Source organism: Phyllobates terribilis, unplaced genomic scaffold, assembly GCF_046119375.1.
Source record: "Phyllobates terribilis strain yellow unplaced genomic scaffold, ASM4611937v1 Scaffold_5__5_contigs__length_657084704, whole genome shotgun sequence".
NCBI lineage: Eukaryota > Metazoa > Chordata > Amphibia > Anura > Dendrobatidae > Phyllobates > Phyllobates terribilis.
In genome coordinates, this window is record NW_027362765.1 from 117,988,257 (window position 1) to 118,011,044 (window position 22,788).

Below are 22,788 nucleotides of genomic sequence, written 5' to 3' on the forward strand. Positions count from 1 at the left end.
ACTTGGGCGTTTTCAGTTGTGGTTATTGTATTGTTTGTTATTCTATTGTTTGTTTCTGTATATATTGTATATATGGATTTGGGTGTAGGTGTTAGGTTGGGTGGAGGGAAAAGGGGGGAGGTGGGTTCATCTTGTGGGACACTGATTATTTGGGTGAAAAACTGGCACTGCCTGATCTGGCCTATGGATGTTGGACATGGACTGAGGCATGAGGCGCAGGACCAGCTCTCAGGTCAGTGCCGGGGAGGGACTGGTGGGCTCGAGTGTGGGGTGTTTTGTTTTGTCTTGTACATATTTGTATAGTTAGTATTTATTTTATTTAAAAAAAAAAAGAATGTATATATTAGTTTGTATATAATTTGTCGGTTATTATTTATTATATTATTATTTGTTTGGTAACCGGACCAGATGTCATGGTGTAGGTAGTTATTATTGTGTATATATGTATAATATGTGTGTGAGGAGAGAGGGAGCGGCTGGACCAGTTCATTACATTGTTTATTTTCTGGTTATTAATTTCCTTATGTTTCTGTTATTATTATTGTTATGTTTTTCATTTTTATAATAAAAGATCTACAGGATGTAACTCAGGATCAGTACAGGATAAGTAATGTAATGTATGTACACAGTGACTGCACCAGCAGAATAGTGAGTGCAGCTCTGGAGTATAATACAGGATGTAACTCAGGATCAGTACAGGATAAGTAATGTAATGTATATACACAGTGACTGCACCAGCAGAATAGTGAGTGCAGCTCTGGAGTATAATACAGGATGTAACTGAGGATCAGTACAGGATAAGTAATGTAATGTATGTACACAGTGACTCCACCAGCAGAATAGTGAGTGCAGCTCTGGAGTATAATACAGGATGTAACTCAGGATCAGTACAGGATAAGTAATGTAATGTATGTACACAGTGACTGCACCAGCAGAATAGTGAGTGCAGCTCTGGAGTATAATACAGGATGTAACTCAGGATCAGTACAGGATAAGTAATGTAATGTATGTACACAGTGACTGCACCAGCAGAATAGTGAGTGCAGCTCTGGAGTATAATACAGGATGTAACTGAGGATCAGTACAGGATAAGTAATGTAATGTATGTACACAGTGACTCCACCAGCAGAATAGTGAGTGCAGCTCTGGAGTATAATACAGGATGTAACTCAGGATCAGTACAGGATAAGTAATGTAATGTATGTACACGGTGACTGCACCAGCAGAATAGTGAGTGCAGCTCTGGAGTATAATACAGGATGTAACTCCGGATCAGTACAGGGTAAGTAATGTAATGTATGTACACGGTGACTCCACCAGCAGAATAGTGAGTGCAGCTCTGGAGTATAATACAGGATGTAACTCAGGATCAGTACAGGATAAGTAATGTAATGTATGTACACAGTGACTCCACCAGCAGAATAGTGAGTGCAGCTCTGGAGTATAATACAGGATGTAACTCAGGATCAGTACAGGATAAGTAATGTAATGTATGTACACAGTGACTCCACCAGCAGAATAGTGAGTGCAGCTCTGGAGTATAATACAGGATGTAACTCAGGATCAGTACAGGATACATTACATTACTTATGTACACAGTGACTCCACCAGCAGAACAGTGAGTGCAGCTCTGGAGTATAATACAGGATGTAACTCAGGATCAGTACAGGATAAGTAATGCAATGTATGTACACGGTGACACAGATTTCCGTATTTGCAATCCTGGTAACTCGGTTGGCTGTGAGTAATTCTGGATGCTGCGGCTCAGGTAGGACAGTTGGGTGCGTCTACCTTATGTCAGATGCTGTGATCAGTCATTGGGTGTATAGGGATGGTCTGGCCTTCTGCATTCCTAATGAGAAAGTCAGGAAGGCGTCCAGGAAAGGGAGGGATTGTTGTCAGCACACAGAATACTGGACTGTAAGGCACTGGACCCTGCTAGCCCATCGTCTGCACAGGAGGCCAGAAGGTAGGCACCTGGGAGAACAAGACTTTTTGGGAAGTGGGATCCAGAATATAAAGTAGAGTACATGGCATTGATCTAGGATACATGATGTGTAACTACTACTGGCTGATGTAGAACTACAAGCCCCATTATGCTCTGTTTGCTTGATGTAATTGCTGAGACTTATAGTACTGAGCGGTCGGCATGTTGCCACATTCTAGTGTGGAAAGGGCATGCTGGTAATTTTACTTCTAAAATCTCGAGCTGCCCGACCTATCCTTGTTTGGCAGGCTGCGACTTCACATTTTGTAAGAACATATGGCGAGACATTCTAGCACTTGTGGTTCTACAGCTGATAAGACAGCGGAACTCGATGCATGTTTGTAGCTGATGTTTAATCCTCTAAATATTTTTACATTATTATGGAAGTCTGAGGCTGAGCTGCGTCTTAGATCTGTAGCTGCCAGCAAAAATGCCATGTCTTATCATTTTCACCCAAGTGCACCATCTGATGGCATGGTGTGCACAGACACTTACAGGACTGCACCCTCTCACTGTCACCTAACTGCACAGCGCACTGTAGCTTTAAGAAGAAACTGCTGAATTCCTCTGTGCTGCCACCTGAGGCTACAGTAATATTCCACAGCCTCCAGCATAGAGGATTGCAGCTCTCCATCCCTGTTGTATGTGCTGCAGATGGGTACAAGGAAGCGTATCACACACCAGGGACTTAGATACTCCAACCCAGCACATATCACACCCGGGGGGCTTTGATACAGTGGCTTGGCAGACAGTATCACACACCAGGGACTTAGATACTCCAACCCAGCACATATCACACCCGGGGGGCTTTGATACAGTGGCTTGGCAGACAGTATCACACACCAGGGACTTAGATACTCCAACCCAGCACATATCACACTCGGGGGGCTTTGATACAGCGGCTCGGCAGACAGTATCACACATGGTAGGCTTAGATACACAACTCAGCAGACAGTATCACACATGGTAGGCTTAGATACACAACTCAGCAGACAGTATCACACATGGTAGGCTTAGATACACAGCTCAGCAGACAGTATCACACTGATAAACTTACATACAGGAGCACAATAAAAAATATCACACATGATAAGCTTCAATACACAAATTAGCAGACAGTATGACACATAATAGGCTTACATGCAGCACAATATCAGATATTAGATACACAACTCAGTAGGCAGTATAATATATTGTCGGATTAGATACAGCAGCTCATCAGGCTGTATCACAGATGATATGCTTAGCTACAGCAGACAATATGATACATAGGCTAAGATACACAGCTAAGCATACAGAATCAGGCATGATGGGCTTAGATACCGCAGCTCCACAGCACAGTATCCCTCATGATAGGCTGAGATAAATACTCAGCAGATAGTATCCCACATGATGGGATTAGATACACAGCTAAGGAAACGTTATCACATGATAGGCTGAGATACTTGGCGTTTCCCACATGATGGGCTTAGATACAGCAGTCCGGCAGACAGACATGATTGTGTGATACAGTGTATCTATCGCTGTCATTAGAATCAATAAGAATCTGAAACATTTTCGTTTGGAAAAGTAGAAATTCTTGGAATGTTCTTGAATATCGAGGACATCAGGCATGTGACTGATGCACACAATGTAATAATGTGGCCGCCGGGAGGGGCTGTTCCATTAACTTCACCCAGTAAAGGCATTATTAATAGAGCAGTGAGGGTAATAAATGTAGGGGTGACAGCGGAAGGGAGGACACTAGGGAGGGCACTGGGGACAGCACCTGGAGGTGCAGGTAGAGCACTGGGGACAGTATTGGGGGTGCAGGGAGAGCACTGGAGACAGCACTCGGGGGTGCAGGGAGGAGACTGGGGATAGCACTGGAGGGGTGCAGGGAGGACACTGGGGATAGCACTGGGGATTGCATGGAGGAGACTAGGGATAGCACTGGGGGGTGCAGGGAGGACGCTGGGGATAGCACTGGGGGGTGCAATGAGGACACTGGAGACAGCACCCGGGGGTGCAGGGAGGACACTGGGAATAGCACTGGGGATTGCATGGAGGAGACTAGGGATAGCACTGGGGGGTGCAGGGAGGACACTGGGGATAGCACTTGGGGGTGCTGGGAGGACACTGGAGACAGCACCCGGGGGTGCAGGGAAGACACTGGGAATAGCACTGGGGATTGCATGGAGGAGACTAGGGATAGCACTGGGGGGTGCAGGGAGGACACTGGGGATAGCACTTGGGGGTGCATTGAGGACACTGGGGATAGCACTGGGGGGTGCAGGGAGGACACTGGAGACAGCACCCGGGGGTGCAGGGAGAGCACTGGAGACAGCACCGGTGCAGGGAGGAGACTGGGGATAGCACTGGGGGGTGCTGGGAGGACACTGGAGACAGCACCCGGGGGTGCAGGGAGGACACTGGGAATAGCACTGGGGATTGCATGGAGGAGACTAGGGATAGCACTGGGGGGTGCAGGGAGGACACTGGGGATAGCACTTGGGGGTGCATTGAGGACACTGGGGATAGCACTGGGGGGTGCAGGGAGGACACTGGAGACAGCACCCGGGGGTGCAGGGAGAGCACTGGAGACAGCACCGGTGCAGGGAGGACACTGGGGATAGCACTGGGCATTGCATGGAGGAGACTAGGGATAGCACTGGGGGGTGCAGGGAGGACACTGGGAATAGCACTGGGGATTGCATGGAGGAGACTAGGGATAGCACTGGGGGGTGCAGGGAGGACACTGGGGATAGCACTTGGGGGTGCTGGGAGGACACTGGAGACAGCACCCGGGGGTGCAGGGAAGACACTGGGAATAGCACTGGGGATTGCATGGAGGAGACTAGGGATAGCACTGGGGGGTGCAGGGAGGACACTGGGGATAGCACTTGGGGGTGCATTGAGGGCACTGGGGATAGCACTGGGGGGTGCAGGGAGGACACTGGAGACAGCACCCGGGGGTGCAGGGAGAGCACTGGAGACAGCACCGGTGCAGGGAGGAGACTGGGGATAGCACTGGGGGGTGCTGGGAGGACACTGGAGACAGCACCCGGGGGTGCAGGGAGGACACTGGGAATAGCACTGGGGATTGCATGGAGGAGACTAGGGATAGCACTGGGGGGTGCAGGGAGGACACTGGGGATAGCACTTGGGGGTGCATTGAGGACACTGGGGATAGCACTGGGGGGTGCAGGGAGGACACTGGAGACAGCACCCGGGGGTGCAGGGAGAGCACTGGAGACAGCACCGGTGCAGGGAGGACACTGGGGATAGCACTGGGCATTGCATGGAGGAGACTAGGGATAGCACTGGGGGGTGCAGGGAGGACACTGGGGATAGCACTTGGGGGTGCATTGAGGACACTGGGGATAGCACTGGGGGGTGCAGGGAGGACACTGGAGACAGCACCCGGGGGTGCAGGGAGAGCACTGGAGACAGCACCGGTGCAGGGAGGAGACTGGGGATAGCACTGGGGGGTGCTGGGAGGACACTGGAGACAGCACCCGGGGGTGCAGGGAGGACACTGGGAATAGCACTGGGGATTGCATGGAGGAGACTAGGGATAGCACTGGGGGGTGCAGGGAGGACACTGGGGATAGCACTTGGGGGTGCATTGAGGACACTGGGGATAGCACTGGGGGGTGCAGGGAGGACACTGGATACAGCACCCGGGGGTGCAGGGAGAGCACTGGAGACAGCACCGGTGCAGGGAGAACACTGGGGATAGCACTGGGCATTGCATGGAGGAGACTAGGGATAGCACTGGGGGATGCAGGGAGGACACTGGGGATAGCACTGGGGGGTGCAATGAGGACACTGGGGATAGCACTGTGGGGTGCAGGGAGGACACTAGGGCTGCAGGGAGGACACTGGGGATAGCACTGGGGGGTGCAGGGAGGACACTGGGGATAGCACTGGGGGGTGCAGGGAGGACACGGGATAGCACTGGGGGGTGCAGGGAGGACACGGGATAGCACTGGGGGGTGCAGGGAGGACACTGGGGGTGCAGAAAGGACACTGGGGATAGCACTGGGGGGTGCAGGGAGGACACTGGGGGTGCAGGGAGGACACTGGGGATAGCACTGGGGGTGCAGGAAGGACACTGGGGGTGCAGGGAGGACACTGGGGATAGCACTGGGGGTGCAGGAAGGACACTGGGGATAGCACTGGGGGTGCAGGGAGGACACTGGGGATAGCACTGGGGGTGCAGGGAGGACACTGGGGGTGCAGGGAGGACACTGGGGATAGCACTGGGGGTGCAGGAAGGACACTGGGGATAGCACTGGGGGTGCAGGGAGGACACTGGGGATAGCATTGGGGGGTGCAGGGAGGACACTGGGGGTGCAGGGAGGACACTGGGGATAGCACTGGGGGGTGCAGGGAGAGCATTGGGGTATTATGACATGTGCTTTCTGCAGGAATGTCCTTTCCTCCTGAGATTCCTTGCTGTGTGCCTGGACTTGCCTGCTGCTGCCTCTTGCACCTGTGATGTCAGTGGGGTGTGATTTCCTCTCCCCCATCTCTGACGGTTAATGATTAAGAGACTGACAATGGAATGTGTTTAAAACCAGTAGGAGCTGCACCCAGCACCAACAGCCGCACCGTGACACCCAATGTCACCACCAAGGGTCCAGGGACCGAGGCTCGCAATGTAGTCACAGACCCCCTGAAACTACAAGAAATACTCAGCGGACCGTGGGCTGAGGTAAGAAAAGCACCTGAACTTGTGTGCTGGGATCTTACAGGCCAGTCCAGTCATAGGCATCTGTGCACATTGTGTAAGTTCTGCAACTTTCTAACATACTTTGCATTTCAATTTGTCACCATTTTCAGGATCTGCTCTTGCGGTCAGTGAATGGGGACTTTTTTGTTTACATTTTGAGGCTAAAAAATGTAAGACCTGTCGCCAGATCAAAAGTGTCCAGTTAATTGTATCTGTTCCCATGAGTATTCTGTCCTTTTCTTTCTTTAAATCCACCATACGGTTCCAGAGATATGGGCCTTTTCATTTAGTGGTCATTTTATAAGGGGGTGTGGTTAATATGGTAATTATGCAACGTGGCCTAAAGACATGCCCCAGAGGATCCTGGAGCCACGCCCTCTTGAATGGGCTGTTTCTCACATCTGAGAGTTTGCTACAAGAGCATCCTGTCTAGACAATCTTTTGTTCAGCCTGGACTACAGACTGATACATTGCAACAGTCAAGACCAGTTACAGTTGTAACAAACCCTCAGCTGTGAGAAGAAGTAGGTCTTGTGATGAAAGCCGGCCGGTGGGTGCAGCTCTCTGGCGCCCCCTTACCTCTCAGGTCAGTCAAGGTACTGCACCTAGAGAAAGTAGTGCCAGGTAGCTGCAACCAGCGCAGGGAACACGGTAGTGTGTTATCCCTTCAACGTCACTACACAGCACAACTCGCTAGCGCCCTCTTAGCCTCAGGTCAGTCAAGGAACTGCACCTAGGATAAGCGGTCGCCAGGGAGACTGTCCTGTAACCTACTGGGTATCGGGGCCCTCTGTAGTGAGGGCGGTATATATATCTTCCTTGGCCGCGCCAGGAATATATATATCTGAACCTCCGACCGTCACTACCAGCCTTCCCCAATCCCCAGTTGGTATGCTGCCACCAGTCCCTATTTTAGATATACGCCCAGTCCGTGAATGGGCCTATATCGGGTCAGGAACCAACCCTGGGTAGCGTTTTGGCTTGAGCCGAGCTCACACGGACGTGCGTTCGTTATGCAGAATAAAAGGCAGGCCCACAATTACTTGAGGTAATTGATTATAATAATACACTAGATACACGATATACAACTAAATATACACAGGTATAAGGTCAGGCTAAACTATACAACAATGGAATACAACACACAGAATCACCACAGCATATCAGTTACCGGTTTCTTGATTTTCTTGTGACGCAGGGAGAGGATTCTGCGATCGCAGGCACGGTTCTTTGTTACAGGCTGAGGCCTACCACCGCATGGTCAAACTGCTCCTCCCCTTGGTGGCCTCAGCTGGTGCTCAGATGTTCAGCACACCACTCTTGGGTCAAGACTGACTTATCTCTTGTCTGTCCTGCTATCTTACCTGCCCTGTCCCGCCCACTGCTGGTGAGGTCAGCTGACTCAGTCTCCACCCTCAGGTCTAACTTCGATCAGAAGCCCAAATTCTAAGGAACCCAATAACTTCTTCTGGGATGGTCTCAGGATACCCACAGGGGTTCCCACGGATTCGGGCCGCCGTAACCGACCTTTTGATATCAATTATGATACCCTACGGTCCTCAGGAATGGCTCCGCGCTATATCTTGGCTTCCAGAGCACGTACAAACGTCTACCGCGGAGGCTTGTGTGCGCAATGGCTCCGGGACGCCGTGATATTTTTTATTGGCCCATCCCATGCAACATGCGTGTACTTTTCATGTTTCTATATCTTATGCCTCCATGCTTGTGACAGACAAAGAAACTAGTCCTATGGGACAAATGGTCAGGTACAGATAGACGAAGCACCCCCCCCCTGCTGGCTGTGTTTCCTCTCGAAGTCTTTGAAGCTCCTAGCATTCAAGTGTTAAGTAGGCTTCTTATCTTACAGGAGCCTGGATGGGGGGAAACTATCTAGTTGACGTTTTAACAGAAGGTCCCAAGGGTGGGGGCTGCTGAAGTGTGGCCATCCCTGGATATGATTTATCATTACCAAGATGGCGGCTACAGGTTCATCACACCTCCCCCTATACGAGGGCGCGAGGGGGTAGCACATTCCTGTGTTCCCCCGTGCGTCCTTCTGCACCCTCCCCTTGCCGGGATAACCCGTCAGCGTTACCGTGGTCACGGCCTCTTCTGTGGCGAATGGAGAAGTGGTACTGCTGGAGAGCGAGGCTCCAGCGTAGCAACCTGCCATTCGACCCAGAGACCGTGTGTAACCAGCTGAGGGGGTTGTGGTCCGTCTCCACGGTGAAATGGCTCCCGTACAAGTAGGGCTGCAGACGCTGCAGGGCCCATACAATTGCCAGGCATTCTTTTTCCACCGTGGAGTAAGCCACCTCCCGGGGCAGTAGCTTCCTGCTCAGGTACAAGACAGGATGTTCCTGGCCTGTCGTGTTGACCTGACTTAGCACAGCACCGAGGCCAAAGTCACTGGCGTCGGTCTGTACCACAAACGGCCGGTCGAAGTCGGCAGCTTGCAGTACAGGGGAGCTACTTAGGGCGGCTTTGAGTGCCCCGAAAGCTGTCTCGCAGGCGACTGTCCAGTCGACTGCGACGGGCAGCTTCTTCTTGGTGAGGTCCGTCAGGGGCTTGGCCAGGGTGCTATAGTGTGGGACGAACCTCCTATAGTACCCGGCGGTCCCCAAGAAGGACATCACCTGCTTTTTGGTCCTAGGAGTGGGCCAGGATGCGATGGCATCCACTTTCCCAGGTTCTGGCTTCAGAACCCCCCCGCCTACCCGGTGACCCAGGTAGAGGACCTCACTCATGCCCAGCTGGCACTTTTCCGGCTTGATGGTCAAGCCTGCCCGGTGGATCCGACCGAGCACCTGCCGCAGGTGCTCTAGGTGATCCTCCCAAGTGGGACTGAAGACTGCAATATCGTCCAAGTACGCAGCCGCGTACCCTTCAAGTCCCTCAAGCAGCGTATTGACCATCCGCTGAAAAGTGGCAGGGGCATTCTTCATGCCGAATGGCATCACTGTGGACTCGTACAGTCCAAAAGGGGTGATAAAGGCAGAGCGTTCCCTTGCCGCGGGGGTCAGAGGAATCTGCCAGTACCCCCGGCTCAGATCCATGATGGTCAGGTACTTAGCCCCGGCCATCCGATCGAGCAGGTCATCGATGCGTGGTATGGGGAACGCATCGGTGGCCGTTACAGCGTTGAGCCCCCGGTAGTCCACGCAGAACCGTGTAGTTCGGTCCTTCTTTGGTACGAGGACTACAGGCGAGGCCCACGCGCTGCTGGATGCCTGGATCACCCCCAGCTTCAGCATCTCGTCTATCTCTTGGCGCATGTTTCCCTGCACCTCGAAAGAGACCCGATATGCTGAACGCCGGATCGGCGGGTGATCGCCAGTGTCCACGTCGTGGACAGCCATCTCAGTCCTTCCGGGCAGGCTGCTGAACAGCCCCCGGAAGGGGTGCAGGGTGGTCCCCAGCTGGGACCGTTGGTCCTCCGTGAGCTGGTGGCCAACCCCCACATCCTCGATGGACCCACCCGCCTTGGCTTGGGTGAGCAGATCCAGGAGGGTTTCTACCTCTCCTTCCTCGGGAAGGTTGCACACTGGGTGGGCAGTCGCTTCCCGCTCATGATGAGCCTTCATCATGTTCACGTGGAAGGCCTTCCTCCTTCCACGGGCGTGATCCAGGGTGACCAGATAGGTGACGGCATTGAGTTTCTGGTGCACGAAGTAGGGACCTTCCCAGGCTGCCTGAAGCTTGTTCTGTGGTACGGGGACCAGTACCCACACCTTTTGACCCACCTGGTAGGTCCTCTCACAAGCATTCTGGTCGTACCACCGCTTCTGGTCGGCCTGGGCCTGGGCCATATTGTCCTGCACCAGCTTTGCCAAGGCCATCATCCTGTCCCGGTGGCGCACGACATACTCGATGACCGACACCTCGGGGGTGGCCAAATCCCCTTCCCATGCTTCCTTCACCAGAGCCAGGGGGCCCCGTACCCGTCGCCCGTACAGGAGCTCAAAGGGGGAGAACCCCGTTGAGGCCTGCGGAACCTCCCGGTAAGCAAATAGGAGGTGTGGGAGGTAACGCTCCCAGTCTCTCCCGTGGGAGTCGACCAACATCTTAAGCATCTGCTTTAAGGTGCCATTGAACCGCTCACACAGGCCATTAGTCTGTGGGTGATACGGGCTGGCCACCAGATGTTGCACCTGCATTTGCTTACAGAGGGACTCCATCAGCCGCGACATGAACTGGGTCCCTCGGTCGGTGAGCATTTCTTGGGGGAAACCCACTCTGGAGAAGATCTCCAGTAAGGCGGTAGCCACCTTGTCGGCCCGAATGGACGACAAAGCTACCGCTTCCGGGTACCGGGTGGCATAGTCCACTACCGTGAGTATGAAGCATTTCCCGGAGTGGCTGGGAGTGGACAGAGGTCCAATAAGATCCACAGCGACCCTCGAGAAAGGCTCTTCGATGATTGGCAGAGTTACCAGTGGGGCTTTGGGGCGCGGCCCCGCCTTCCCCACCCTCTGACAGGTGTCACACGAACGGCAGTAGGCACCCACCGCGGCTCCCATCCCAGGCCAGTAGAAATGCTGAGCTATCCTGGCCTTGGTTTTAGCGATCCCTAGGTGTCCGGCCATCGGAATCTCGTGTGCGATCCGCAACAATTCCGCCCTGAACGGATAGGGTACCACTAACTGTCGGTCCCTGGGCCACGCCTCCGGTGAACCCTGCTGGACCGTTACCCGGTACAGCCGTCCCTGGTCCCAGACCACACGCTCGCAGTCTGACTCCATGGGAGGCTGTGCCGCCTGTTCCTTGAGAGCTTTCAGGCTGTCGTCTGCTTCCAACGCAGCCTGAAATTCCTGACTTGATGTGGCCAGAATCGACGAAACTGCCACATCCTCCGTCAGCCCCTCCGGGCATGTCACCTGGCCGCTGTCTGACCCGGCAGACACTTGGTCAGAAGTGGGGAAGCCGTCGGACCTCTGCAAGGCTCCTTGGGCTCCGGCGCTCCCACTCCTGGTGACAGCGGCTATGACCGCTGTGACCGTGGGTAGTGCCTGCTTCCCCTCTGTTTCTGCCCAAGCCGCCCGATCAGGCAGGCTTCCTAGGCCTTTGGACATCTCGGATGTGGGGAACTCCTGCCCTGGGGTCTTACCTGGCGGCTCCTCTCTTGGGACACCCCCACCTCCCATGGCCTGTTCCTCCCCCTGCAGTGGGCCTATACTCAGCAGCCTGGATACCCCTGGGAGCCCTACACTGCCGGTAGCTGCCCCCCTCTCCATCCCTGAGCTTCCCTCTACAGAATCCTGCCCGCCCCCTCCCTCACCGGAGGACAAGAGGTCACGGCACGCCGGCTGAGCACCTCTGCGGGCATCCCCACACTCCCCACCTGCTTTCACTAACCCTGTTTGTGTTGTGTCTGTGCAGGTGTTACCCTCAGGTTTCACTCCCTCCTCCTCAGCAGGACACACACTACATACAACATGGTTGGCATTAGCAGCAGACAAATCAATACACGCTTGGGGGGCCGAACTTGGGGGTTCAGAGGGTACATACTGCGATACTAGACGCCCCAAGTCGGTCCCTAATAAAACATTTGCGGGAATATTTGGCGTTACTCCCACCTCCCGCATCCCCCTTCCGGCACCCCAGTCCAAATACACCATGGCAACGGGAAGTGCCGGCTCCACGCCTCCAACCCCGGAGACGGAAAGAGTCTTTCCTGGTACCAAGTCCTGGGGGGACACCACCTCAGGCCGTACCAGTGTTCGTTCAGCGCCCGTGTCCCGCAGTCCCATGACCGCAGAACGGCCTATGGTGACGGGTTGGATGTTGTCCAGGGACCTACCACCACCCCCTCCCACACACAAAACATTGGGCGCTCTCTGGGACTGGGATGGGGTCTTTTGGCGCTGGGGACACTCAGCCCTAAAGTGTCCTGGTTTGTTGCATAGATGACAACGTCTTACGTCTGGTCCTTGCCTGGAGAGGGCAACAGGGGGATACACCCCTTGTGTTCTAGGGGCCGGGGAAACAGGGGCATGACTGGGCTTACCCCCTCTCCAGGTGCTGCTGGCAGACTTCTTCAGCTCAGGCGCCCTGTTATTGGCATACTCGTCTGCCAGGGCGGCTGTAGCAGAAGCCCCTGTTGGTTTTCGGTCACGGAGGAACTGTCGGAGGTCCTCTGGGCAGTTCCACAAGACCTGCTCCGTGACGAACAGTTCCTGGACCTCCTGGCGGGTAGTAAGCGCTAGACCCGAGGTCCAGTGCTCTGCGGCTCTCAACAGCGCCCGCATATGATCGGTCCAGGTGTCCTTGGGGCCACGCAGCAGGCTCCGGAACTTCTGGCGGTACGACTCGGGAGTGAGGTTGTACTGCCGGATCAGGGCCCGCTTGATGCAGTCGTAGTTCTGTACCTCCCCGGCAGGTAAGTCCCCCAAGGCATCCAGGGACTTACCCCTCAAACGGGGGGTCAGGTATCTGGCCCACTGATCCCGGGCCAGATGGTGCTGAAGACAGGTCCGTTCAAATGCCACCAGAAAGGAGTCCAGGTCCCCATCCTTCTCCAGTAGAGGGAAGTCCTCAGCTCGGACTTTGGACGACTTGGTCTCCTGATGGGTTGGTTGCTCTAGCGGAAGCCCCCGCTGGGCCAGGTCCAGTTGGTGCTGGCGCTCCGCAGCTCGCTCTGCACGCTCCGCAGCCTCCCGGCGCTCTGCAGCTTCACGCTCCGCAGCCTCCCGGCGCTCTGCAGCTTCGCGCTCCTCCTCCGCTGCCTTCTCTGATGCTGCCAGGAGGGTTTTGTAGACGGCATCGCCATGAGACTGGAGACTTGCCATAGCCGCTTGTAAAAGGGCTTGTGATCTGGACAGGCTGGGCTGGGTAGGTGGTGGGCAGCCCACTGCGGGACCGTATACTGGGGACTGGCTCCCTGAGGTGCCCGGGCTGGACTCCTCCTCGCCATGAGTAACAATGTCCTCCCCTCCTGCCACACGGACCGTAGCATTAGCCTCCTGCAGGGTCTTGCTCCTGGTGCCGTCTGCCATCTTGGTAACCGACACCGCTGCAACCCTGAGTTTGCACACACCTTGTTATACTTTTAGCCTGACCGTCTAATGTTGGGCTGACCTTAAGACTCCAGCAGTGGAAGTTACCACTGGCAGTCTTTAGTGCCTGGGAGTAGGGGTCCCACAACACTATTATTCTGCAATCCCACCGCTCTGCCACCAATGTGATGAAAGCCGGCCGGTGGGTGCAGCTCTCTGGCGCCCCCTTACCTCTCAGGTCAGTCAAGGTACTGCACCTAGAGAAAGTAGTGCCAGGTAGCTGCAACCAGCGCAGGGAACACGGTAGTGTGTTATCCCTTCAACGTCACTACACAGCACAACTCGCTAGCGCCCTCTTAGCCTCAGGTCAGTCAAGGAACTGCACCTAGGATAAGCGGTCGCCAGGGAGACTGTCCTGTAACCTACTGGGTATCGGGGCCCTCTGTAGTGAGGGCGGTATATATATCTTCCTTGGCCGCGCCAGGAATATATATATCTGAACCTCCGACCGTCACTACCAGCCTTCCCCAATCCCCAGTTGGTATGCTGCCACCAGTCCCTATTTTAGATATACGCCCAGTCCGTGAATGGGCCTATATCGGGTCAGGAACCAACCCTGGGTAGCGTTTTGGCTTGAGCCGAGCTCACACGGACGTGCGTTCGTTATGCAGAATAAAAGGCAGGCCCACAATTACTTGAGGTAATTGATTATAATAATACACTAGATACACGATATACAACTAAATATACACAGGTATAAGGTCAGGCTAAACTATACAACAATGGAATACAACACACAGAATCACCACAGCATATCAGTTACCGGTTTCTTGATTTTCTTGTGACGCAGGGAGAGGATTCTGCAATCGCAGGCACGGTTCTTTGTTACAGGCTGAGGCCTACCACCGCATGGTCAAACTGCTCCTCCCCTTGGTGGCCTCAGCTGGTGCTCAGATGTTCAGCACACCACTCTTGGGTCAAGACTGACTTATCTCTTGTCTGTCCTGCTATCTTACCTGCCCTGTCCCGCCCACTGCTGGTGAGGTCAGCTGACTCAGTCTCCACCCTCAGGTCTAACTTCGATCAGAAGCCCAAATTCTAAGGAACCCAATAACTTCTTCTGGGATGGTCTCAGGATACCCACAGGGGTTCCCACGGATTCGGGCCGCCGTAACCGACCTTTTGATATCAATTATGATACCCTACGGTCCTCAGGAATGGCTCCGCGCTATATCTTGGCTTCCAGAGCACGTACAAACGTCTACCGCGGAGGCTTGTGTGCGCAATGGCTCCGGGACGCCGTGATATTTTTTATTGGCCCATCCCATGCAACATGCGTGTACTTTTCATGTTTCTATATCTTATGCCTCCATGCTTGTGACAGACAAAGAAACTAGTCCTATGGGACAAATGGTCAGGTACAGATAGACGAAGCACCCCCCCCTGCTGGCTGTGTTTCCTCTCGAAGTCTTTGAAGCTCCTAGCATTCAAGTGTTAAGTAGGCTTCTTATCTTACAGGAGCCTGGATGGGGGGAAACTATCTAGTTGACGTTTTAACAGAAGGTCCCAAGGGTGGGGGCTGCTGAAGTGTGGCCATCCCTGGATATGATTTATCATTACCAAGATGGCGGCTACAGGTTCATCACAGGTCTAGATTGGGTTTTCAGCTTCCTGTTGTTCAAAAGGGTCCAACCTTCATGACCTCTTTCTGATCAGCAAAATAAGGGTAGATTGAGCTGCCCTATCAGACAGCATGATAATGTATTAGCAATGAACAGGACCCCTCACTCTGCAGATTGATGGGGGCTCTAGCCGTCGGGTCCCCACCAATTCTAATTTTTAGGATGTAGCATGAGTGTTCAAGTTCTAAGAAAACCCTTCCAAGTATGTAAAATATGTCAGGGATTAGATAGTTAAACCTCAGTCTTGCAGATCTGTACAGATTAGATTAGAAAACTGGAATTTCCACATTCCTCCTGCAAGACATAGAGGGAACAAACAAGGATCTATAAGGGAAAGAACCAGAAGGCAGAGGTTAAGAGACCAGATATTAAAGGTCCAAATATTCTGCACAGCCATACTAATAAAATTCTCACTGCCCACAGTCACCACTAGAGGGAGCTTAGTGTATACAGTTTATCTATTAAGATCAATGGAACATGAAACTCCTTAGCTCCCTCTGGTGGTGGCAGTTAAAATTCCATCATATTACCCTGGCTATACAAGGTATTTGGAGCTCCAGATCCGTAAAACTCGACTTCCTCAGTTATATATATTATAGAATTATCGGCGCAGGGTATTGGACGTTAATGGGTTAGTTGTGTCCGTATGTAACCCCCTAACTATCCCAACTCCAAGGAGATAATTCCATTCTTATAAAGAGCCAAAGGGATGGGCTGCACAAAAACAAGGCTTGGTTTTTTGTAAAAACGTGCAAGTAGCCAAATCTATCGAGTCATGCTGTGCTCAGAATAGGGAAAGAACACTGCTGCTTCATTTACTAACGGTATATTGTCTTACAAAGAAAGATGCCGTCTTCAACAGAAGCTTTTAAGAAAGAGCTAGAAGAGGAGCTGAAGCTCAGCAGTGAAGACCTGCGGAGTCATGCCTGGTACCACGGACCTCTCTCCAGACAGGTGAGAACATGGCATCATGCAATAGTGGTATAACTTTGGTTGTAGTTCCAGTGTTTGATATGGACATTGTATTTCATCAGTATCATTTGGCACTACAGGCCAGTATTATAGGATCTTTCATTTTTGGCAATGTATGGCACAATTTAGGCACTGTATGTTGGTAGCATAAGTTGTTGTAATATGGTGCTGTATAGCGGTATTATCGGGCATCATATATCACTACATGGCACTATTAATTGGGAACTGTATTGTTAATAGCTCAAAGTGGGCACCTAGTTCTCACATAGATCTTGCTTTTTTTTTGTCCAAAGAATGGCACGTGCAGTTTGATGAATTTTGCGTAAAATCAAAGATACTTTTTTTGCCTCTTTTTACCTTCTTTGGATATTTTTAGAACAAAAAGACGCCTGATCCTTTAAAATGTCTCACATTATTCTTAAACAGCGCAAACATAAAATTAGATGGATTTTGTACTCCGCTAGGTTACTGGACTGCAGTTGCACAAAGATGTTGCAACATTTGGGAAAAAATTACAAATGATGAATTAAGGTAAAGAAAATCATGCCCAAAATGCCAAATACAATGAAGAAAGACAAAACCAAGTAAAGTTAACTTAAAGGGAATCTGTCAGCATGTTTTTCTATGTAATTTGAGAGCAGCATAATGTAGGGGCAGAGACCCTGATTCTAGCAATGTATAACTTACTAGGCTGTGTTTTGATGTTTCAATACAATCAGTGTTTTATCAGCAGGAGATTATCACTGCAGGACTAGATGTCTCGTGCCTCCTAGTCCAACCCCACCACTGATTAGCAGTCAATAGACAGTGTAATCAAAAAGCAGCCAATCAGAGGTGTGGGCGGGGTTATACACAGCTCAGCATTCCGAGCTCTGCTAGATCTGTAGCGGAGACAACTATGATTCTATCACAACTGTAACTGTAAACTAAGTGATACATCAATGGAATCAGGGGCTCTGCTCCTACATTATGCTGCTGTCAGATTACACCCTGCTGACAGAGTCCTTTTAAAAAGCGCAAATTAAGTAATAAATAAGATGCAAATAAAAAAGTCACTTATATTTTTTTAGGCTCAAAGACAATGATGAATCAGGACACGTAGGGCTTGACTCCTGATTGGCTTTTTTTATTGTTTTGTTTTCATTTAAGTACTTTTCATCTTTGTCTTGTGGTATTCGCTGATATTTTTTGCGCCAAAATATTTAAATGGCTGCACGCGGTAAATGAATTTTGTGTAAAATCTAAAAAAAAATACTCTTAAATACTCTTTAATTATGTCTTGAACCTTTTTTTGGAGGGGATTTTTTGGTTATAGTTGCACAGTTCGCTAAAATTTGCTGAAAAAAAAAACTGGAGTATATTTAGGCAAAAAAGTTATGATTTTTTTTTTAAAGTTGCAATTGATAAGTCAGCCAAAAACATCTGGAAAGCACAAACCCCATACACAATGAAGAACGTAAAAAAACAACAACAGGCGAACATATATAAAATATTATTTTAATTTGCGACTTTTTAAAAGCCTAAGTAACAAATAAAAAAACACAAAAAATTAGACAAAATAAGGTGCAAATGCAATAATGGATCTGGCCCGTAATGTTTTGCCAAGAGGACCTGATCTTGATGAGATCCTGCTTTCAAGTATGCAACAAAAGCAAACCATGTTGTAGTCAGAAACTAAAAACAGGAAAATTGTGAATGCAGCTTTGGATGTGAGTGGAGCATAATTAACTTTGAAGGTGGGGTACTCGTAGATAGTACCTGGTAGAAAGTTTCAACTTGAGATTGTTCCTTTTGCCCACAGGAGGCAGAGAGACTTCTGCAGACAGATGGAGACTTCCTAATCCGTGACTCGCTCTCCTCCCCTGGAGACTATGTACTGAGTTGTGTCAGCTCCAGGCAGGTCCTCCACTTTAAGATCATCGCCGTCACCCTGCGTCCACGCCAGGGCATCTCCCGGGTTCTTTACCAGCTGGAGCAAGACCAATTCAACAACATCCCTGCTCTTGTTCGCTCCTATGTTGGCGATAAGAGGACAGTGTCCGAGTCTTCGAGAGCAGTTATCGAGAACCCCCTCAACAGGACCGTGCCGATCAGTGTGCTGAGGGGGAGGCAAGAGTCCCAGAGGGCAAATAAAGAAAACAGGAGAAGCCTTCATCTGAGCGACAGCAGCTTGCTACGGTAAAAATCTTTATATCATGAAATATGCCCTTCCAACATTCTGTAGTTGTCCTGTTCCACCCTGCAGGATCTCTGAAAATGTTCAGAAACCCCCTCAGGCACCAAAAAAGTCTAAGACAATGAGGAAGGGAGAGGAAGGGGATGCTGCTGCAGTTTCTCACTCTCTTTATGAAATGGGAGGAGCGAAAATGGAAAGCCGTATGATTGGTTCATCTGAACACAGAATTAGCATAACTCCAGGAAGGACCCGCCCTGCTCAGAAGAGAGAAAGAATATGCAGGCCAAAGTATTAAAAAAATTCTTTGCATCTCTATTCACCAGGAATAAAGACAGATTTGGAAGCCAACCTGGGAATCTCGATGTGCTCAAGGAAATACCCTTACAAAGTGCTCAGTCTGACAGCAACCTGCTCTCAGGTAACGTTTGGGAAAAGATGAACAATTGTGGCCTTGGTATAATAGTTGTCCTTAAGAGGGTTGTTGTATATTAGAAAAATGTAAAAAAAAAAATAGCATAACTTTTGTTCGCAGGTTCTGTGTGGTATTGTGGCTTTGATCCATCAGTTAAATGGCGCTGAGCGGCAATACAAGACACAACCCATGGACAGTTGTAGAACTGTTTTTAGAAGAAAGTAGTTCTCTTAATGCTTCTGATTGGCTGAAAGAACATTTTTTTCTTCTTCTTTGTCCTACTCATGTCTCAAAACTGTTTTAATTTCAGCCATTTCTGCTGAAACTTCAGGGTCTCCAGAAGAACCTTTACCCATTCCCCTCTCACCGATGTTCCGCACGGGCAGTGACCCAGTCCTAAGAGCCAAAACCCAACCTGTCGTTCCCTTAGACTATGACGGAAACAGTGCTTTGAGAGGATCTGACAGCCAGCTACACTCCAAGGCTCCCCCTAAACCCATAAGAGCCCCTTCTGTGCTTCTTCCTGACCCCCCTGAAGGATCAGACACGTACTGTGAATTGGTCCCCCGTGCTCCCATAACCAAGAGATATGTAGACACTTTAAAAGCAGAGGAGAAATGGAGGAATCGAGCTCGCGCCACTGAGACTACTTTTGGTTTCCTGGATGCTGAAAAGTCACCAGAAGCGATTTCCTCTGGACGGGTCGGTCTCTGCCACCTCAGTTCTTCAGAGATGGACAATTCAAAAATAATCTACTCCGAGTTGGACAAATCCAAAGTAGTCCAAACTGATAAATTGAGAACACTCCTTTCAGAATCTATAGATCATTCCAAAGTATTACATTTCAGCCCGGAAAATCTTAAAATATCCAATTTTAGAATGTCTTATTCCAAGGTGAATCAACCTATATTAGAGATTGCCGAAGAAGGGGATGAATTTGTGCGACCACAAATACAGACCACAACCTCATTCCAACCAAGAACCTTCCAGTCTATTCTACTTTCTCCAGACAATAAACCTTTGGAACCGAACGCCTTACGCAAGCTCAAGGAGATAGTCAGCCAACGAGATTGCAAAGAGAGTGCTCTTCATATCCTACGAGAAGACTGCCAGGTAGGTAGAGCGTACTCTTCATTGGCCAATAACCACATCCTAACTCAGGGGTCTCAAACTCGGCTGGGTATATGGGCCGCACATGGAAAAAGTTTGAATTTGGGGGGGCCACGTTCTTTGCAGGTCAAAGTGACATTTTTAGTGATACCATTATTTTTGTATATACCGTCTGAACATTTTTGCTGTGTTTATTTTATTTATAGATTGGGTCGATAATAAACGTGCACTTTTTTGTGTTTACTTTTACTATATATATAAAACTGCATTTTTAGTGGCAAAATATTTTTTCATGCTTTATTTTTAATTTATTTTTTTTTTAAATTTTTACTATTTCGGTTCCTCCAATTGGTCACATACAGTAATATTGTTTTACAATTAGCACCATGTAGTAATTCTGGCAAATATCCTGGTCCTCATTTTGTAGTAATGTACCCCATCCTGGTGGTCCCCATCTTGTAGTAATGTGCCCATCCCGGTCCCCATCTTGTAGTAATGTGCCCCATCCTGGTGGTCCCTATCTTGTAGTAATGTGCCCCATCCTGGTGGTCCCCATCTTGTAGTAATGTGCCCCATCCCGTTCCCCATCTTGTAATAATGTGCCCATCCTGGTGGTCCTTATCTTGTAGTAATGTGCCCCATCCTGGTGGTCCCTATCTTGTAGTAATGTGCCCCATCCTGGTGGTCCCCATCTTGTAGTAAGGTGCCCCATCATGGTGGTCCCTATCTTGTAGTAATGTGCCCCATCCTCGTCCCCATCTTGTAGTAATGTGCCCCATCATGGTGGTCCCTATCTTGTAGTAATGTGCCCATCCTGGTGGTCCCCATCTTGTAGTAATGTGCCCATCCTGGTGGTCCCCATCTTGTAGTAATGTGCCCCATCCTGGTGGTCCCCATCTTGTAGTAATGTGCCCCATCCTGGTGGTCCCCATCTTGTAGTAATGTGCCCCATCCTGGTGGTCCTTATCTTGTAGTAATGTGCCCCATCCTGGTGGTCCCCATCTTGTAGTAATGTGCCCCATCCTGGTGGTCCCCATCTTGTAGTAATGTGTCCCATCCTGGTTCTCGTCTTGGAGTAATGTGTCCCATCCCGGTCCCCTTATTGTAGGTATGTCCCCTGCGCTGTTTTTCACACACACACATAAAAGAGAAAAAAAAAAATTATTCTCACCTGTCCTCCATTCCCTCGGCGTCCTTTGTGCACATGTGGCCCGCAGGCACAGACCCCTTGACGATCCCGACCTGGTCCAGAAGGAGCCGCCGACAGCAGCATTGTATTGCCGCGCAGAGACAGTCTTCCAGCACAGTATTACCAATGCCAGCCGCCGGCCAATCAGAGGCCAGCAGCTGACATCTGCGCATGGCAGTGACATTATACGCCGCTGCGCCGGCACACAAATGTCAGCTGCTAACTTCTGATTGGCCGGCGGCTGGCATTGGTAATACTGTGCTGGAAGACTGTCTCTGCGCAGTGCGCGGCAATGCAGCGCTGCTCCTGGACTAGGTCGGGATCATCAAGGGGTCTGTGCCTGCGGGCCACATAAAGCAGCCTCAGGAGCCGCATGCGGCCCGAGGGCCGCGTGTTTGAGACCTCTGTCCTAACTAGTGGGATGCCGTCATGATAGTGGCTTCGTGCTTCTTGACTGACTACGTAATTGGTGGAGGCCCCAGGTCGTTGAACCTTCTAATACAATTTAAAGGGTTATTCGCACAATATCAATCACAGCTCAGTGGCTTAATATTCTAAAAACACATATAGAATTCCTGATTGGAAAATTATAAACCCATATTTAGGGTGGGAGGAAAGGAAAGAATTATATTTAGATATATTAATTAATTAAAAAACCTAATTAATAAGTATTGCCATACCTCTGTCCCCTCCTGTAAGCTCTGCCCCTGTTGCCAATAGCGGGTCACAGTGAAGATCACAGTGAACATGGGTGGCTCAGATAATGTGAGTCCTGCACAGGAGCCAGGGAGCCTGGAGAAGAAGCAGGTGCTTGTGGGAAATGTAGTTTATGCTGGTCACATGGGTAGCACTGAAGGACCACCTTCTTCACACTGAGCATAGAGACGCAGTAATGGAGAAGTTGGAGCCATAAAGAGGAGTAGGAACCTAGTCAATGAGTATCTGATATCATGGCTGGTTTATTTTAGTGAGGTTATTCGACTACAAGGAGTTTGAAAGAAAAAAAAAAAAATTGGAATAACCCTATAAATGATAACATAGAAGACATTTAAAAGGTGGAACTCCCCTTTAACATGATCTTACTCTCTTGCAGGAGATTCATATCTGGGGAGTTACCAAAGAACAACAGAAGATTATGGGTGTTCAGTCGGGTTTGGAGCTAATATTACTGCCCTATGGACAACAGCTAAGAAAGGATCTTCTGGAGAGGCCAGTATCTTACAAGACCATGACCTTATTCCTTCCCTTATTTTTAAGCTTACTGAAAGAGTAACTTTCATTTTAATTTTTATTTGATAAATCAATAGTACACGTGAAAATAAGCAACTTTGTAATATATCTTATCAGATAAATTTGCTTCTTTCTCTACCAGAACTGATGATTTATTCTCAAAATTCTCAATTCACAGGTAAAATCTGTATAGGGTGAAGACAGAATTTCCCATTAGTGAGATAGGAAATGGCCTTTACTACTGATAAGATTATATGTAGACAGGAGGAGGAGGGAGGAGTTAGAGACAGAGCTCCTCCCTCCTCTCCTGTCTACATG

General features: G+C 50.2%; 1 protein-coding gene across 3 annotated transcripts in view; it reads left to right on the plus strand.

The window, feature by feature from the left end:
- The first annotated feature begins 1,756 nt into the window (after positions 1–1,756).
- Positions 1,757–22,788, plus strand: part of LOC141272261 (breast cancer anti-estrogen resistance protein 3 homolog) — a 43,227-nt gene continuing 22,195 nt past the window's right edge. The window contains exons 1-7 of one of the 3 annotated variants that reach the window (XM_073682784.1): positions 1,757–1,969; positions 6,553–6,686; positions 16,228–16,335; positions 18,155–18,531; positions 18,853–18,947; positions 19,252–20,054; positions 22,334–22,449. In XM_073682784.1, the coding sequence (XP_073538885.1) occupies positions 1,795–1,969; positions 6,553–6,686; positions 16,228–16,335; positions 18,155–18,531; positions 18,853–18,947; positions 19,252–20,054; positions 22,334–22,449 (1,808 nt within the window). In that variant the 5' untranslated portion in view covers positions 1,757–1,794. Of the gene's footprint in view, positions 1,970–6,546; positions 6,687–16,223; positions 16,336–18,154; positions 18,532–18,852; positions 18,948–19,251; positions 20,055–22,333; positions 22,450–22,788 lie in introns of those variants that run through there. The other 2 variants (XM_073682785.1, XM_073682786.1) reach the window with 2 other exon arrangements.